We start from the raw sequence: 14,847 nt of genomic DNA, 5'->3' as shown, positions 1-14,847 counted from the left end.
TTGTTACGTATTTAAATGGTACAATTCAAATATCATTGAATATTCTTTTTCTACACTTCCCAGAATGAGTGCTCATTTAAATCAGATATTATGAAAACCCGATGACTAATCCTAAATTCAGGTGTACTACCACTCAGGCTAGGCAGATTGCTAGTTGATCATGCTAAGATGCTCCCTTATCCATTATTGGATCTGAAAAAGAGGAGGATTAAGAATTATCTGACTTCTCAGTTAATGTGCAAATCATCTAAAAGCTCAGCTTAGAAAGGTCCTAGAAAGCCGAACAGCACTAAAATAATAATGTCTTAAGAATTTTTAATAATATAAATGTGGCATATCACATTTTTAGAGTGAAAATAGAGTTTTATGGTTTATATCTCAGATAGTCTTTTATCTCTCTCTTCTTGTTTTTGTAATTGTATATGAAAGTCCTATAAATCTATTTTTAATTAAAAAATTTATTGCAATTAGAAATTGTCATTTGAGACAAACACTGCTGAAACTTAGTAAAAAATTATATTACTTTCAGGCAATAGCAGAAAACAATTTGATAAGTACCTTTGTAAATGAGCATTAATATTTATCTACTTTGAACAAAGCATGAGGAAGGGAAAGAAAAGTGGGTGCCAGGACATATAGTTGTATAATGTATTTATGATCTTTGCAGGTTGTTTTTTTTTTTTTTCTGTGATACTTATTTCTAGTATCTTTCTCTGCTTTTGGTTACGGTGAAAAAACACTTTGTTGAAAAGATTGAAATACTATTTTTCTATATTTTCAAGGGACAGGAGAGTCTGTGAACCTGAAGGCATCTCTTAATGTTCCATCTTTGCATTTTTAGGCTAGTTCTGCTGTTTGCTATAGCAATATTTGTTTTATCATTTCTATCATTCCAATATGTATACTTGCTTTTCAAAATCTGTGAAAAGTATTTAAAAAGAAAAGAGAAAATGCTAGTATTTCAAAACCCTATTATAATGCATTTTCAAATATGTCAGACGCATCTTTGTTAAAATTAAACCAAGGATTGGTTTTGAGCGAATAGCCCTATATCCTTACAGATGCTGTGGATGGATGCATCTAAGCTGCTTATTATATTGATGGGTTTTGCTGCTCTGCAGCAAATGAAAACAGGCAGCTGCTTCCTCCATCAAAGCAAAAAGCAGCCTGAGTTTTTATTAAACGAGTGTTCATTTCTTCTATTGCCAAAATTCTTACACAAAACAAAAGAGCAGTTTTAGCACATTATTGCTTAACTAGACATGAACAACTGACAGCAAGTGATAAGCCTGTCTGCTTTTCACAACTGGTAATCATTTTTGGAATAGATGTTTTAATATAGTTGAATATAAAATTTTGTAATTTACATCTACAATGGTACATAAATTTATAGATCCATTTTTTTGCAGGAGAATGAAGGCTATAATCACAAAAGGTTTTTTCCAGTGTTGTTTAATTTTTAATAACTATTTGAAAACTAGGTAAAAAAACCCACCACACAACACAATCAAATTCATTCATTTGAAAAAAGGATGGTAAAGACAATCATACAAGTAGATTTGTACACTTTGCCGATTTTTCTTATGGAAGAGATATGCGTACATTTACAGCTTTGACTTGTTACTGTATTTCCACATCAGTTCCACCGAGCCTCTTAAGTTTGCACTCTAAAAGAAATTTGCAGATTGCAGACCATCATGTTTCCCTCCTAGTCATGAATAATAATGAGAATGAAAGTGAGAGATACAGTGCTGAGGCCATTTTGCCTGGGCTGAAAATCTCAGCCAGTGCTTATACATAGTTTTCAATGATCTGAATATCATGAATTCTGCTTTAGATTGAAAGGGAGACAAGGGTTTCTATAAAATGTATGTGCACAGGGAAAAAATGGTGAGATGTGTTTCTCTTTATATCTCCTATTTCTTCTGGTGTTCTTGTACCTTCTCAAACTCATATATAGTATTCCTGTTGTGGAAAAGTAAGCTATCCATTCTCCCTGCCTCAAATTGCTCCTCTTCACTGGACTTAAAAGGTGGCTTGCCACGTGCAAAAGTCAGGTACAGTAAGGCACAGGTGTAAGGTGCTGCTGTAAAGGCTATTAAATAATTTTCTTTTTTCACCATGTGCATTTATCGCTGAAATTGCTCACTTGCAAATACACTTGGGATAAATTTCAGAATGCAGAGTGTCATATTAGACAATTGGACTCTCAAAACAGGTTAGCTCTTATGTTGACACAAGGTGGCCAGATGTCCAGAAGGGCACCCTACTCTGTAGGTGTTCTCCTTCTGAAAATCCGCTCTCAAATTAAAATTTGTAGGAAAATAGTTTTACAATTCCAGGCACACCATCTGCAACCAACTTGGTGATGATGACCCTTCTTTTATCTGCTTCTGCAGTAGATGAGTGTAAACTGAAACATGAGGATGCAGGTTTGAAAACAGGGTTTTGTGTACTGCAAACAGAATGAAATAACAAGAGTTTTTTCAGTGGGTTTTTTCCTCACTTAGCAATTCCGTGTGTCTTCATTTTACTAAATTGACCAGACTTGTGTTTAGATTATTATGAAAGTAAATTTCTATCGAAGGTTTCCACTCATATACATGCATTTTATGGCAGCTAAAAATTTGAATATTTGTGGTAATGGTGCCTTATTACATATGTTTGTTTTTTACATTCGATACACTTTAGGTTGGATCTTAAGTAACCTGGATTGCTGATTATCCTCTCATCTGTGTCACATTTTGCATGCTGTGTGAACAAGTGAACGAAAATAAAATCTTTTCTTCCTGACTATACTAAGCAACACTTTTAATGATAATATTATATTGAAAAGGGGCTTGAGGTATGGAGTTTGAAGAAAGTTGAGAGCTAGAACTATTTTTGAGAGCTATCCATGCAAAGTAACTAACTACAGCAGTACAATTAATTACAAGTAGTCTTTACTCAAGCAATTACTCGAATTAGAACAACCATGTTATATGTTGTTAGCAAAGTGTGTTTGGCAGACATACGCAGTGCATTCACTTGGTACTTAGTCTGAATTGTGCTATTCATAAATTAATTTTTTTTTCTTTGACTTGAAAGTGAATTTTAGTGCTCCACTGGCAGAAGGGCTCATAATATTGGTTAGAGCCTCATTATGAAATTTACTCCAAGTTACTGTGCTGTTGAACCTTGATTTTGACCTACTGTCCTACTTCTCCAGGACCTCCAGCAGGTGTACCGTGCTTCTTGCTGTGCACCATGATGGTGATCCACACAAAAACTAACCAGTATAAAATCATCATACTTACCTTCCCTTGTGACTTGAATATAAGGCATAGTCGGTAGAAAATAAGGTTTGATACTGCAAAATTAAGATTGTAACGATGCTACAGTAAGAGTAGCAATCATAGCAATATTTTAAATTCCTAGAATAGCCTGTTCCAGTTGATGTCTTAGTTTTGGGGATTTTCAATTCACTTTACAGTCTTTTAGCAGAGGAGAAGGGGAATAGTCACCTGTCCAGCTAGGTACTTAATTGAACACCTTTGCACAGTCTGTTGTGGTGCCAAAGCGTTTTCTGTTCTCCACCAACAATGTGTCTTCATATCACGAAAGATAAAAAATACTTTTCTTAGGGTCAGAAAACAATTCATCATTGCTCAGTGCAATTGTTGATACTTCTTTTGAGGCATTATTCATCTATTTTTGCCCTTGATGCCTTTTTTCCTCTTGCTTTGATGAGTATTAAAGCAAAAAAGGTGATTTGATGTAGTCAAGAATCAGGGCATAGTAGGAAAAAAGATCTTTTTGATTATATTCATCTGGGGAAAATGACTGACTTTTCAAATTTAAATTGTCTTTGCTTTTGAGGGTTAAGCTAAGATTTGTGCAAAATTTACTTGAAACTTCAAATGAATAGGAAGACATCTCATACTTTAGTAGTGCAAATAAAAGACAAAATTTGCATTTTGAGATCAGACGTCTGTACACATGGCCATGTGAAGTGCTAGGGAAAAGTGACAAAACTTTCCATTTGGCTTAGCTTGGAAAGGAACTTCTTAATCTCCTATCATGACTGAAGCAGTTGTAGGACAGCTTTATACCTCCTACTCGGAGCCTGAAGGGACAGTTCACCTGTCACCTCCAGTTACCCTTGTTTCCTGTGTGTAGCGTTGGCAGGCAGTAGAGCAGAGCTCCACTAATCTTGCACTATCACAGTTAAAGTAATCAGTAGCTACTGTGATTTCTTTGTACCTATGGAACAGTGCAGAAACATAATGGCTCCGATAATCAAATGTCTTCTTTAAAAAGACACGTCTCAAAATTCTCTGCATTCTATTCTGAGAATTTTCTAATAACATGCTTTTCTTTAAGAACTTCTGATCAGATCTCAATATTTGTTGTCCAAATGTGTGACATGATTTTTTAAAATATGTGGTAAAAAGACCCAGAGGAGAAAAAAATAATTTTTAAGATTTTTTTAAAAATACTGGATAATTTATTTCTAGTAGGAAATTTTCTGTAATGTCATACAGGATCAGCATTTTTAGATTCAACGCAAAAAACCCACAGGTTTTGTGTTGCTTTGGACTAGTGGCACTCCACCTGATGGTTAGAACAAAACATCTTCAGAAGGCTGTCTACACATGATTTAGTCCATGGGGGTTGAAGATTGCTTTAAAGAACTGTTGTGCTATGGCTAGAGCAGAAGGACCTGACACTTTCCATTAGCAAGCACTATGAGAGTAATAAAATGAACTTAACTTATGTGTTCTTAGTATTATTGTGATTTTTGTTAGTGTTGTTCCTCTATAGGGGAAGCTTGGGTGTCTTTTTTGGTTACATCATGCCTCAGGGTGTTAAGGATGGCTGAGGTTTTTTACTTGGCCTGCCCATAATTTCATTCTGTGTGTTTAAGTAACTTAATCTGTCTCTGTCTCCTACTTTGGTTCCTAATGTGCAAAACTGGGAAAATAGAAAGTCATGCTGTCATCAAATTCTTGTGAGGTAGACTCCATTACTGTGGTGAGATTTTATGATATGGTGATAAGTGCTGTAGAAACACCTGCATTTTGTATGTCTCTACATATATAGCATTTCCATCCATCATCATACTCTTTAGTGATAGTGTTTTTCTACCCCTCCTGCTGTAGGGGTATCATGAGGTTGTCTGGAAGTAGACAAAATCTCTCTATGGCACACTTGTAGTGGATCTCCTACTCCATGCTAATGGTGAAAGGGTACTTGCCGAGAGTGGAAATGTGGGCAGACGTTGCTTTGTGAGCACTCTCTCCCTCCCATGTCTTCAGACATGCCAAATCAGTCTTTCTTGAGGCTCACCTTTAAACACCAACATAACTTAATGTATTTATGTATTTCAATAGAGATTCCGATGTTTTCTGGCAACTACTCTCTGTTTTCACGTTGTAGTTGTCAAGGTGATAAAGAGTTTTAAAACCTCCAGTAAATGTCGCAAGATATTTATTTTTGCAAAAAATAAAGCCTTGTTTCCCTCTATTTCCTTGTACAGTGAGATTTTTAGCCCCTCTGGCTACGACTTGTAGTATATTTATAGCCTTTTAAATACAAGCACCATTTGAGGGGCTTTTGATATTCTTTTGCCTATACATGTGTAAATAATTGACTATCGTGTGTAAGTAATTGCACATGCAAATAGGTACCCATCCAATGTAATGTATTTATAATCAAATTCGCGATACAAAATGAGAATAATTTTATTTTAAATATGAAATAATTATTTTAAGTGTGTTCACAAGAAACTTAATCCATATCCATATGTATGTGTTTGCAGGAAATAAATTGTGCTTTTCACAACCTAGTGGTGGTTCTTAACTCATAGGAATTGCTGCATTTCTGCATTACAGCTGTATGTTTTCTAACAGAAGCAGAACTATCTTATACTTGCAACTTCAAAATGTAGGTCATTGTGTTGGTGAATGTAGGTCAGAGTGAAGGGGAAGAAGACAGAATGCAAACTCCTCCACCTGGATCTTTAAGCTTATCCCTGTTTTCAAGGTAAAGAGGCTTACCTGCCTGTTCAAGCACGAGAAGCTTTTCCTTTTACTAAAATTAATGGAGGTATTCTGGCTTCTTGGCTTAGCTGGAAGCACCGTGTGCTTCCACACTTGAGACCTATGTTCGTGAAGGACCTCCTGACTCCTGCTTCTTTGGCTGCCAGCCGCTTACATCATTGCTGAGGTGATACGTCCTTCCCTATGGGGGAAGGGAGCCGGGGGCAGAGTCTCTGCATCGCTGGCATCTGCCTAAAGAAGAGCATTGTCTTTCCAAAGGTGCTTTACCCTTCTCCCAGCACAGAGCGATCTGATACACCTGCAGTTTCAGCCGGTATCAACATTGTAATGGTGTAGGGGAAAGAACGGTGACCCCTCATAAAAGATTTAGTGACACCATTCAAAGTGCCCTTTCAATAACGACTGCAGAAACGTGAGAGACATTTGACTGAGGGTACTGAAAACTCAGATGTTGAAGGATTTTGCTACAATTGACAAGTATTTTTAAAACTCGCTCAGGCTAAAAGTTTGCTACAAAAGGGTTTAGGTTTTTTGTGTTTGTGGGTGTGGGGTTTTTCTTGTAATGTGAGATATTAGTATTATAAATGGTATTAAATTAGCCGTGTCTTCACTAAATATTAAAAAAGCACTTTTATTGCTTGAGTATACACCAGTCACTGCAAACTGAAACATTCTTTATATTATACACTAAAATATTTAAACAGTTATTATATTTATTGCAAAATCTGTCATTTTAGCATATTTCAATGCTCAAAGGCATTGAAATGCTCAAAAAGGAGATGGAAAATCCTGTACAATTCTTAGTGTATGTTTCACTGAAGAATGGGTAGTCGTGTGTGAATATTTGATTTTAACCCTTAGCAAGTCTAAGCAAAATAGCACATTTGCAAACTCCTAATCAGCCTAAACTGTCATAAACAGTAGAAATACCAAAATTGCTTTAATGTTTTTGTCATACATATGAATTGGCACTCTGTTTTTTTTTACCTTTAAGATCTTCGTCATACTAAAGCTATACCCAAAGTTTTGGCCAAATCCTGTCTGGGCTTTTGCTTGATCTGCAGGCAGACAACACATTCATAAATTTTCATTATTTGTCACTAAGGATAAGGGTCGTTCAGAATACTTACTGGATGGAAAAGAAGAATTATGTATTTGATGGTTACAATCAGGCTTTAAGTGATTTAAAAGGGAAACAATTTTTCTCACAAAATTCTGCTTCTATCAAATATATTGTGATGCTTTTAAAGTCTTGAGAGTAAAGATTATGAAAAATAGTCTAAGGGATGCATATAGATAGTAAGCTGCATGGAACTCAGTTTACCTGTCTAGAAATATCTCCCACATGTCTGTATTTAATTTTACTGAAACTATAGAAGTGTCTGTAATAATATTAAGTTTCATAACTTAATAGTCTGTAATAATATTAAGTTCACAATATTAAGTTTCTGTCATGGTAATTCATAATGCTGTGTGTTGTGAGGGGAGGCTAACCCTGGTTTTTACCTGTGGACAGACATGTAAGCATGTTTTTTCATTGCTAAGCAACAACAGATAGAAAACACGTACAACTGTAATTTGGCCGCATACAGCTTTGATTCATCGCCTCTTAACTTTGGGAACCTCACTGAAGTGCCTGAACACGAGTCTGTTTTTTCCCAGGCTCCCTCCAGCAGTGGAGACTGGAGCCTGCAGGAGAGCGTGCAAGCCACGCATGATCTTTGCTGCCATCTCTGTGGACCTTGGCACTTCAGTTAGATGTTCGAGTGAGGTGGGAAACCGGTCTGGCAAAACAGCGAGTTTCATGAGTGAATGGTGTTGAAGAGAGAGATTTGCATGGATGCCTACAAGTACTTGCCAAGGATGGCAATGACCAGTGTATGTTTTATGACGGAAGCTTATAAAGTTATGAATTATACAGATTAGGTGAAAAAAGCGTGATTGCTCCTGTCTATTCCCATACGAGAACTAGAAGGTCTCAAATGAAAATGACAGGAAGGCAAGTACAAAACAAGAGAGAGGAGATGTTTCTCTACACAGCACAGTAAAACTGTGGCACTCCCTGCCACGGGATTTTGCAGCTCTGGAAAGTTTACTGAAGTCCACAGAACAACTAGAAAAATCCTTTGGTGACTGTTAAACAGAACGTATCACTTGTATCTCCTCTCCTTCTCAGGAACTTCCTGAGCCACAACTAGAAATTATGCTGCGTTACTGCCCTAGTCCTGTGTTTATCCTTAGCGTGTGTTGCCAGTCAGTGTCCCTTACAGTCTGACTGATGCCTGACCTAACAAAAGCTAAGAGCAAAGGGGCTAAATAAAAAGAAACTGGGAAGAAATTAAATTACTGTAGAGGACAGCTAATGAAAAAGGAGAGGGCTCCTGTCCACTGTTAGAAACAGGCTAGAAGGGAAGATGGGCCTTTCATCTGGCCTGGTACAAAAAGTTTGATGTTCATGTGAATGCCCAAATGTCAGAAGTTTCATAGAATTAAATTTTCTATAACTTTTGAAGTGACAATTTTATGTATATGTATAAATATATGTGTATATTTATGTGTGTGTGTGCATGTATGTGTAAATTTCTGATCATTAATTGAGATGAAATCTACGAAACGTTTGGTTCCAATGCTTATATCAGAAGTCTTCCATTAAAAGTCTTATTTGTTTCTTTATTCCATGGTATTATGGCAAATGTAGAAAATGAAACAGTTGGTACAGGTCTGCAAGTGGTAATACATATTCAAATATTATTTTAGACCAAGAAAAAGTCTGTTCTAAGGCGGCAAATATCTTTGTTTTATAGGTCTCTGGCCATCTGAAGAAGTGCTGGCTTACTACTGCCTAAAGCACAAAGAAATATTCAGGTACAGAGTTAAACATAAAAAGATATTTTCCAATCTGTTAGTTTTATTGTATCTGCATGGTAAAGATTGCTATGATTTAAGTCTTCACATTAAATTTAAAATGTTCAAGGTGAAAGCATGTTGCTCTTAACAAAGAATTCTGAGCTGCCTTTGGGTACTAATATTGCACAGCAAGCTTTCTGCTATATGTCAAAGACTTTTGATTTCCACTCAAGGCGTTTTATTTCACTTTGATTTTTGGGAAACAAAAGTGAAGCTCCAATCGATCAGTACTGATTGTGAAGGTCAGGAAAAATAAAAGACATTCTTTAAACTGGCATCTGTTGCAAAAGCAAGCAAAGTATTACCTGATAAAATACATAATAATCGCCTCATATAGCAATGAAGGAATTTGCACCTGTATTGAATTGTTTTGAAACAATTTAGAGACATCCTGCACTTTTGGTTTTGGTTTTGGTTGTGGTTTTTTTTTCACATTTTTTAAACTTGTAGAAGACAGTTATCAAGGCTCCAATAGGAACACCTGAAAATAAAATCCATCCTGCATCCTCTCTCTTTCCCCTTGAGTACACAGAGCTTTGCTCTTGGAAATCCTTGAAGTTCCATTGTCCAGAGGATGAATGGGGTGCAAGAAAAGCCATTATAACAATGCATTTGGAGGCATAACTTGTGTTCTGAGTGAGGGTGCAAGGCTAATACTAAGTAAACCAGCTTGGAGTACACAAAATGCCTCAGTCTGTGTAGGTATGGTGTTGATAATATAGGGAAGACCAAGCTGTAAGTCCCTGCCCCTCGTACCGAAGCCGAAAGCACATCAGTTGTTGAGCTGGTTCCTGCAGCTTGCTCAAACTCCTACCTGAAATCAAAGACCTGGCACCAAAGCATGCCCTGGTTTGTAAAGCCTCATTTCTACTCCGTCCGCCACCTGAAGGAAGCCCACCCCATTAGAGGAGGCAAGTAACACACCTCATCTGGTAGCTGCTGCTCTTTCCTCCCAGTTCAGCTGGGCAGCGCGTTGTGTGACTTTTGCTGCTGCTGTGGTGTCCCTGTAGCCCCTAGCTGTCCAGCCCCGCGCCTGGCTCATACGCTCTGCTTGTTCTCCGAGGCTCTTCACAGCAACCTCCCTGTGCTGCTCATTAAAGTGTATTTTCTTAGCTTCCTAGTTTGGGTATGCAAGCCTGGATACTCAGAGACAGTGATCACCCAAACTTCCATGGAAGAAATGGGCAGTTTCGCATCCTGATTTCTCAGGATTATGGCCTCTCATCAGTATGCTCAGAGTAGAGCTTCTTATTTTAATTCTCATTGATAAATGGCACTAAATATTGCCTGAGAGATGGATATGATTTTTTAAATTTGCCAATAAGGGAACTTTGCAGTGAAATAAATCATTTATATGCATAAATATTGTATATTATGTACATAGAAATTTGGTTCAAAATGCACTAAAAACCGCACACTAGGTACTTTCTGTGTTTATTTCAATAAGCATGACTCTTAAAAAGGATTAAGTGCCTTGTAAATCTTATATATACAACCATATGTATATACTTGTAATATATATGACATACATGTTTTGGAAAAATAGAAACTTATGTGAGGAAAAACCTATAATCGTTCTATTTAAACCACAAACTGCAGATTTCCCACATCTGTTTTATATTTTCATTGGGTTTATGTACAGCTTGTTCCTCCAAACTATGTCCGTCTTTTGTCTCATTTTCATTAAATAGGACAGCTAGACTTTTTTCAAATAGAATTTGTGGAAAAATAAATCTATTCCATCCAGACAGCGTGCGTTAGTATACAGTCGTACAGTCTAGTCCGCTGGCCTCAGTGAACAAAATATCAGTACCTGGATACTGATACGGCACCGTGGATGCTCTTCCTAAATATCAGTGTTAAGTGAGTAGGCAGGTGATACTTCCACATAAAAATAGGTGTTCAAATGTTGGTATTTTAGGGGTGAAGAAAAGGTGCACCAAAAAAAATAAAAAATAAAAAACTGTTTAGCTGAAATTCCATTTTCTGCCTGTCAAAAATGTCTCAATGGGTGTGTTCCTGCCAGCTGTAACAGTTGCCGCAGATTTAGCTATAAAGCAGCGTGTTCCCAAACTGAGTCTCTGCCTTGCCCTAGACGCCGCTTCACGCAGTTTGGGCGCGGGGTCAGCATCCCTCCCGCCTCCCCTCCTGGGGCAGGCCGTGGCTCTGGAGGACATTCTTTGTGGCTCCCCCTGCAAGCTCCCATCCAGCACGCTCTCTGCCCCAAATTATATTTCACATGCACGTCTTAATAACAGCGCAGTATGGTCTAAGTTAAAAGCAGCCTTTTAGACCATGTATTCAGCCCTCTGCTCGGGCTCAGTTTAGGCTCTTGACACCAGCTTCGCTCCGTTTTCTGTGGCTTAACTGTTTGCTGTTCCCATCGTTGTTCATAACAGCATTGTTTGTAGGTCACTTGCAGTTTTAAGTGCTAATTGAAGGATCGGATTTCTTCATGTGTAATTGTTTCGTGGTATATGGCTTGTTTTAAAACTTCTCTCTTTTTAATATAAAAAGGCTTTTAGGCATACCTATATGGAGAGATATATAAATAATATTAATTTCCCCATTTACTTCTCTAACTGTTTTTGCAAGAATGAATGTGGATTAACATTGTTATCCTTTCCTAACAATTATCTTTCGCTACTCTAGCTAGTTTAGTTCTAAAAGACAGAGCCATTGACAAGGGAAAAAAGGGAACCTTCTCAGATTTTTCAGCTCAGCGGTGGTAATGTTGCACTGAACACTAATGAGGGAACCCCCACTGATTTGCCTGCTTTGTGACTTTTCTATTTCATAATTATTTTTAAAACGCAAACCGACATGAGGTAGCCTAGTCATGTCTCTACAACTTCCTGGTAGCTCAGTTCTTACTGCAGATGGCAATTTGTTCTTGTAACATATATGTCTCTCTGACCATTTTCATCTAATTTGTATGGGTTCTACCATTTCCTTTCTCTCTTTCAGGGACCTTGCTGTGTGTGAGCTAGGGGGTGGCATGACATGCTTGGCTGGGCTCATGGTAGGTCTTTTCTCAATTCCAATCCCATTCACAGGAAGAAACAAAGGGAAAAATGTTCCAGTGCCTCCAACTGCTGGGTCAGAGAACTGTCAACAGCCTCAGCTGCGGTCAAGCTGCAGAGTCTTGAGAGACCTTCTAGATTGACTTGCTTTCGTATCATATTGATTTTATGGTTGCCTCGATGAGCAGAAACATTTTACCTCCGTGTAGTCAATATCTCTTGTTGTGACATTCCAGGCCACGTACGGTCTGTCTTTCATTGCCATAGCCGAAGCATTTTTTTTTTTTTCAGATTATAGTCCCATTTGCTAAGATACAGGAATAGCCTGGCGAATCACAGTTGGAGCACCATGATATAGCTGCTAATGTTTTGCCTGCATTATTACACCAACAAACATGATCCAGAGCTCTCGGTAATTAGATTCTTTTGAATTAGATTGGCCATTCAGGAGAGTCGTTCACCATTCTCTGGGTTCTGAGTCATGTATTCAGGAGATATTATGTAGCAGTGCAGTGCATTAGACAAGTTTTTATGTCTCTACAAATAAAAGCATATTGTTACACTGATTGGCATTTGACAAACCTGTCGCTCTTATACAATGTGTCGAGGTTACAGCCCAATGTGCGAGCATGTCAAAGCTCACAAAAAAATTACCCTTACAAAGCCATCTGCCTGCAATGCAAAGTTATATGAAGGGCATCAGGCAGTCAGACAGAAGCAAGCTGAAAGGCAGAGTGACAGCCTTGTATGATGGCTCTACTAGATAAACAGAAGCCCGCAAATGAAAGCCTCTCAGAATACCATCATCCGCTGTCACAATGCAATTACGGAACAGAATGATAGCAAGATAGAGGCTCCCGCAAATGGAATGATAAAAGTATTGACTGATTTGATTGAATGATTAAAATAATGCAGACATAAAATGAAAAAAGATTGAAGATTGTTACAGAGAAATAGGTGAGGAAGCATGATACTGAAGGCTTGTCACTCCTGTCTTCACTTCCACACAGACAAGCATATTTGCTCATTGTTTGCTGTGCTCTTTTTTTCAGGTTGCTATTTCTGCAGATGTCAAAGAAGTTCTGTTAACTGATGGAAATGAAAAGGCCATCAAAAGTATCCTTATTCAGATAGAAAACTGGTTTGTTGTGCTCGTTCCTTTTTACTGGCTGAGTAACAATCGATATAAAGACAGACAGCATGGGGTATATTAAGAAAAAGTCCCCACATAAGTAATTAAAAAATAGACGTAGAATATCTTGAACAGAACTACAGCTTCCCCCGCAAAAAATGCCACATTTTCTTCTTTAATTAAAAATGTATGTGTTGGTATAGAGCAAGTACAGTTGTAAATATTTGTCTTATGGTTGAGTGCTGAAAGATTCCTTGTGTGCATGCTGCACGTTACAGGAGGTGTAGCAGTGGATCAAATCATTAGCTTCCCTTCACATACTTGTTTTGCAGAAGAACCAGATTTTTATTTTTACTTTCGGATAGTAGCCTTTTAAAACATACCCAGTATTTGTATATTGTTATAGCTTTTCCGGTGTATATTGAAACACGTGGTTTCATTGTTGCTGCTAAGTTATAGCTGCCTACAAATTGCCCATTTAGTGTGCTTAATCAATTATCAATTTGTCGTTGTTTCTCTTGATGTAAGATCACAAAACTCCTCTGTGCTTTGTAGAAAGAATTTTATTATATTTCTTATATTAGAATAAATTGCTATTATGCCCTTCTAATATGAACACATAGTTCAGAAAATTGAACTGGACTTTGGCTAAGCGAGAGAATGAGTGAGCATAATTTGTGGCCACATTAAATATCAGCACAGAACAAGAACAGATATATACAGTGAATACTAATAGCCCTTAGAAATTGAGAGGAAAAAAAGGAAGATATCTATTTGCTTTTGTTCCTTGGTAATCTTTCCATTTGCATTTTAAGGCAGACTAGTTTTTCAGGCCTTGGCCACTGCATCAACAGAATTATTTAGAATTGAGTTTTGTATATATTTGAGAGCTAACATAATGAGTACTTAGTGGAAAAAAAAAAAAAGTTAAACTGATTTGTGGTTTAAAAAAATTGCAGTTGCTGATGACTGTTGAAACAGGAAACTGCAGTGCAATAATATTAGCTACTACCTTTAAAAAGACTTTCTCAGAGGTAACTGAAGTAAGTAGAATTGCTTACAACACTTTAACAATTTCATGGAATAAACAGCCAATCCTAGATCATATATTTTAAAACTTGAAGGAAACCTTATAAAAGTCTTCTTTTTCTTGAAAATGCAAGTTCTCAGTTGTGTTCCAGGGATTCTTATTTTGTTAAATTCTACTTTGTTATACTCATGTCTTGAGGAGGAAGTATTCATTATTCTGTGTATTTTAATCAGCACCACCCCTTCCAATCTTCCTTCTATGTCATTATGAAGACAAAAAATGTGGGAGAAAAAAAATATTTCAGAACTAGCCTAACAAAACAAACTGATGTTTTAGAGAAGCAGAGGTACTTAACAAAAGGTCATTTTACCCACAGAAAGCTTCAGGTGAGCTCAGTAATCATCAAGTTAGCAAATATCTGGCACAGCAGATTCCATAAACAAACCCAAACTTTTTTGAAATGTAGAAGTCTTCTATAGCAAGGAAAATTGGCGAGTGCTAAAAATACTTACTCAGTCTTTGGAATTAAACAAATTAAAGTGCTTTTATTCCTGAAAAAAGATACTGTTAATGTCATCTAATTAACACACCTTAGTTTTCCACAATATGTTTTAGAAAAATCTTTTTTTCCCAAAAGTCTTACAAGAAGTCTTCATCTGTATTCACTCAGTGAATCCCTTTCACTGAGAAGCGATTGGTGGAAGGCTCTAAGAG

At 37.1% G+C, this 14,847-nt stretch overlaps 1 protein-coding gene across 1 annotated transcript in view; it reads left to right on the top strand.

Annotated features, from left to right (window-relative positions):
- Positions 1–14,847, top strand: part of CAMKMT (calmodulin-lysine N-methyltransferase) — a 219,448-nt gene that overhangs the window by 165,066 nt on the left and 39,535 nt on the right. The window contains exons 4-6 of the mRNA XM_074168885.1: positions 8,846–8,906; positions 11,916–11,970; positions 13,024–13,087. Of these exons, the coding sequence (XP_074024986.1) occupies positions 8,846–8,906; positions 11,916–11,970; positions 13,024–13,087 (180 nt within the window). The remainder of the gene's footprint in view (positions 1–8,845; positions 8,907–11,915; positions 11,971–13,023; positions 13,088–14,847) is intronic.

The sequence above is a fragment of the Numenius arquata genome, chromosome 2, assembly GCF_964106895.1.
Source record: "Numenius arquata chromosome 2, bNumArq3.hap1.1, whole genome shotgun sequence".
Lineage (NCBI taxonomy): Eukaryota > Metazoa > Chordata > Aves > Charadriiformes > Scolopacidae > Numenius > Numenius arquata.
Note: the sequence above shows the minus strand (reverse complement) of the source record. Positions and strands in the feature narration are given on the sequence as shown.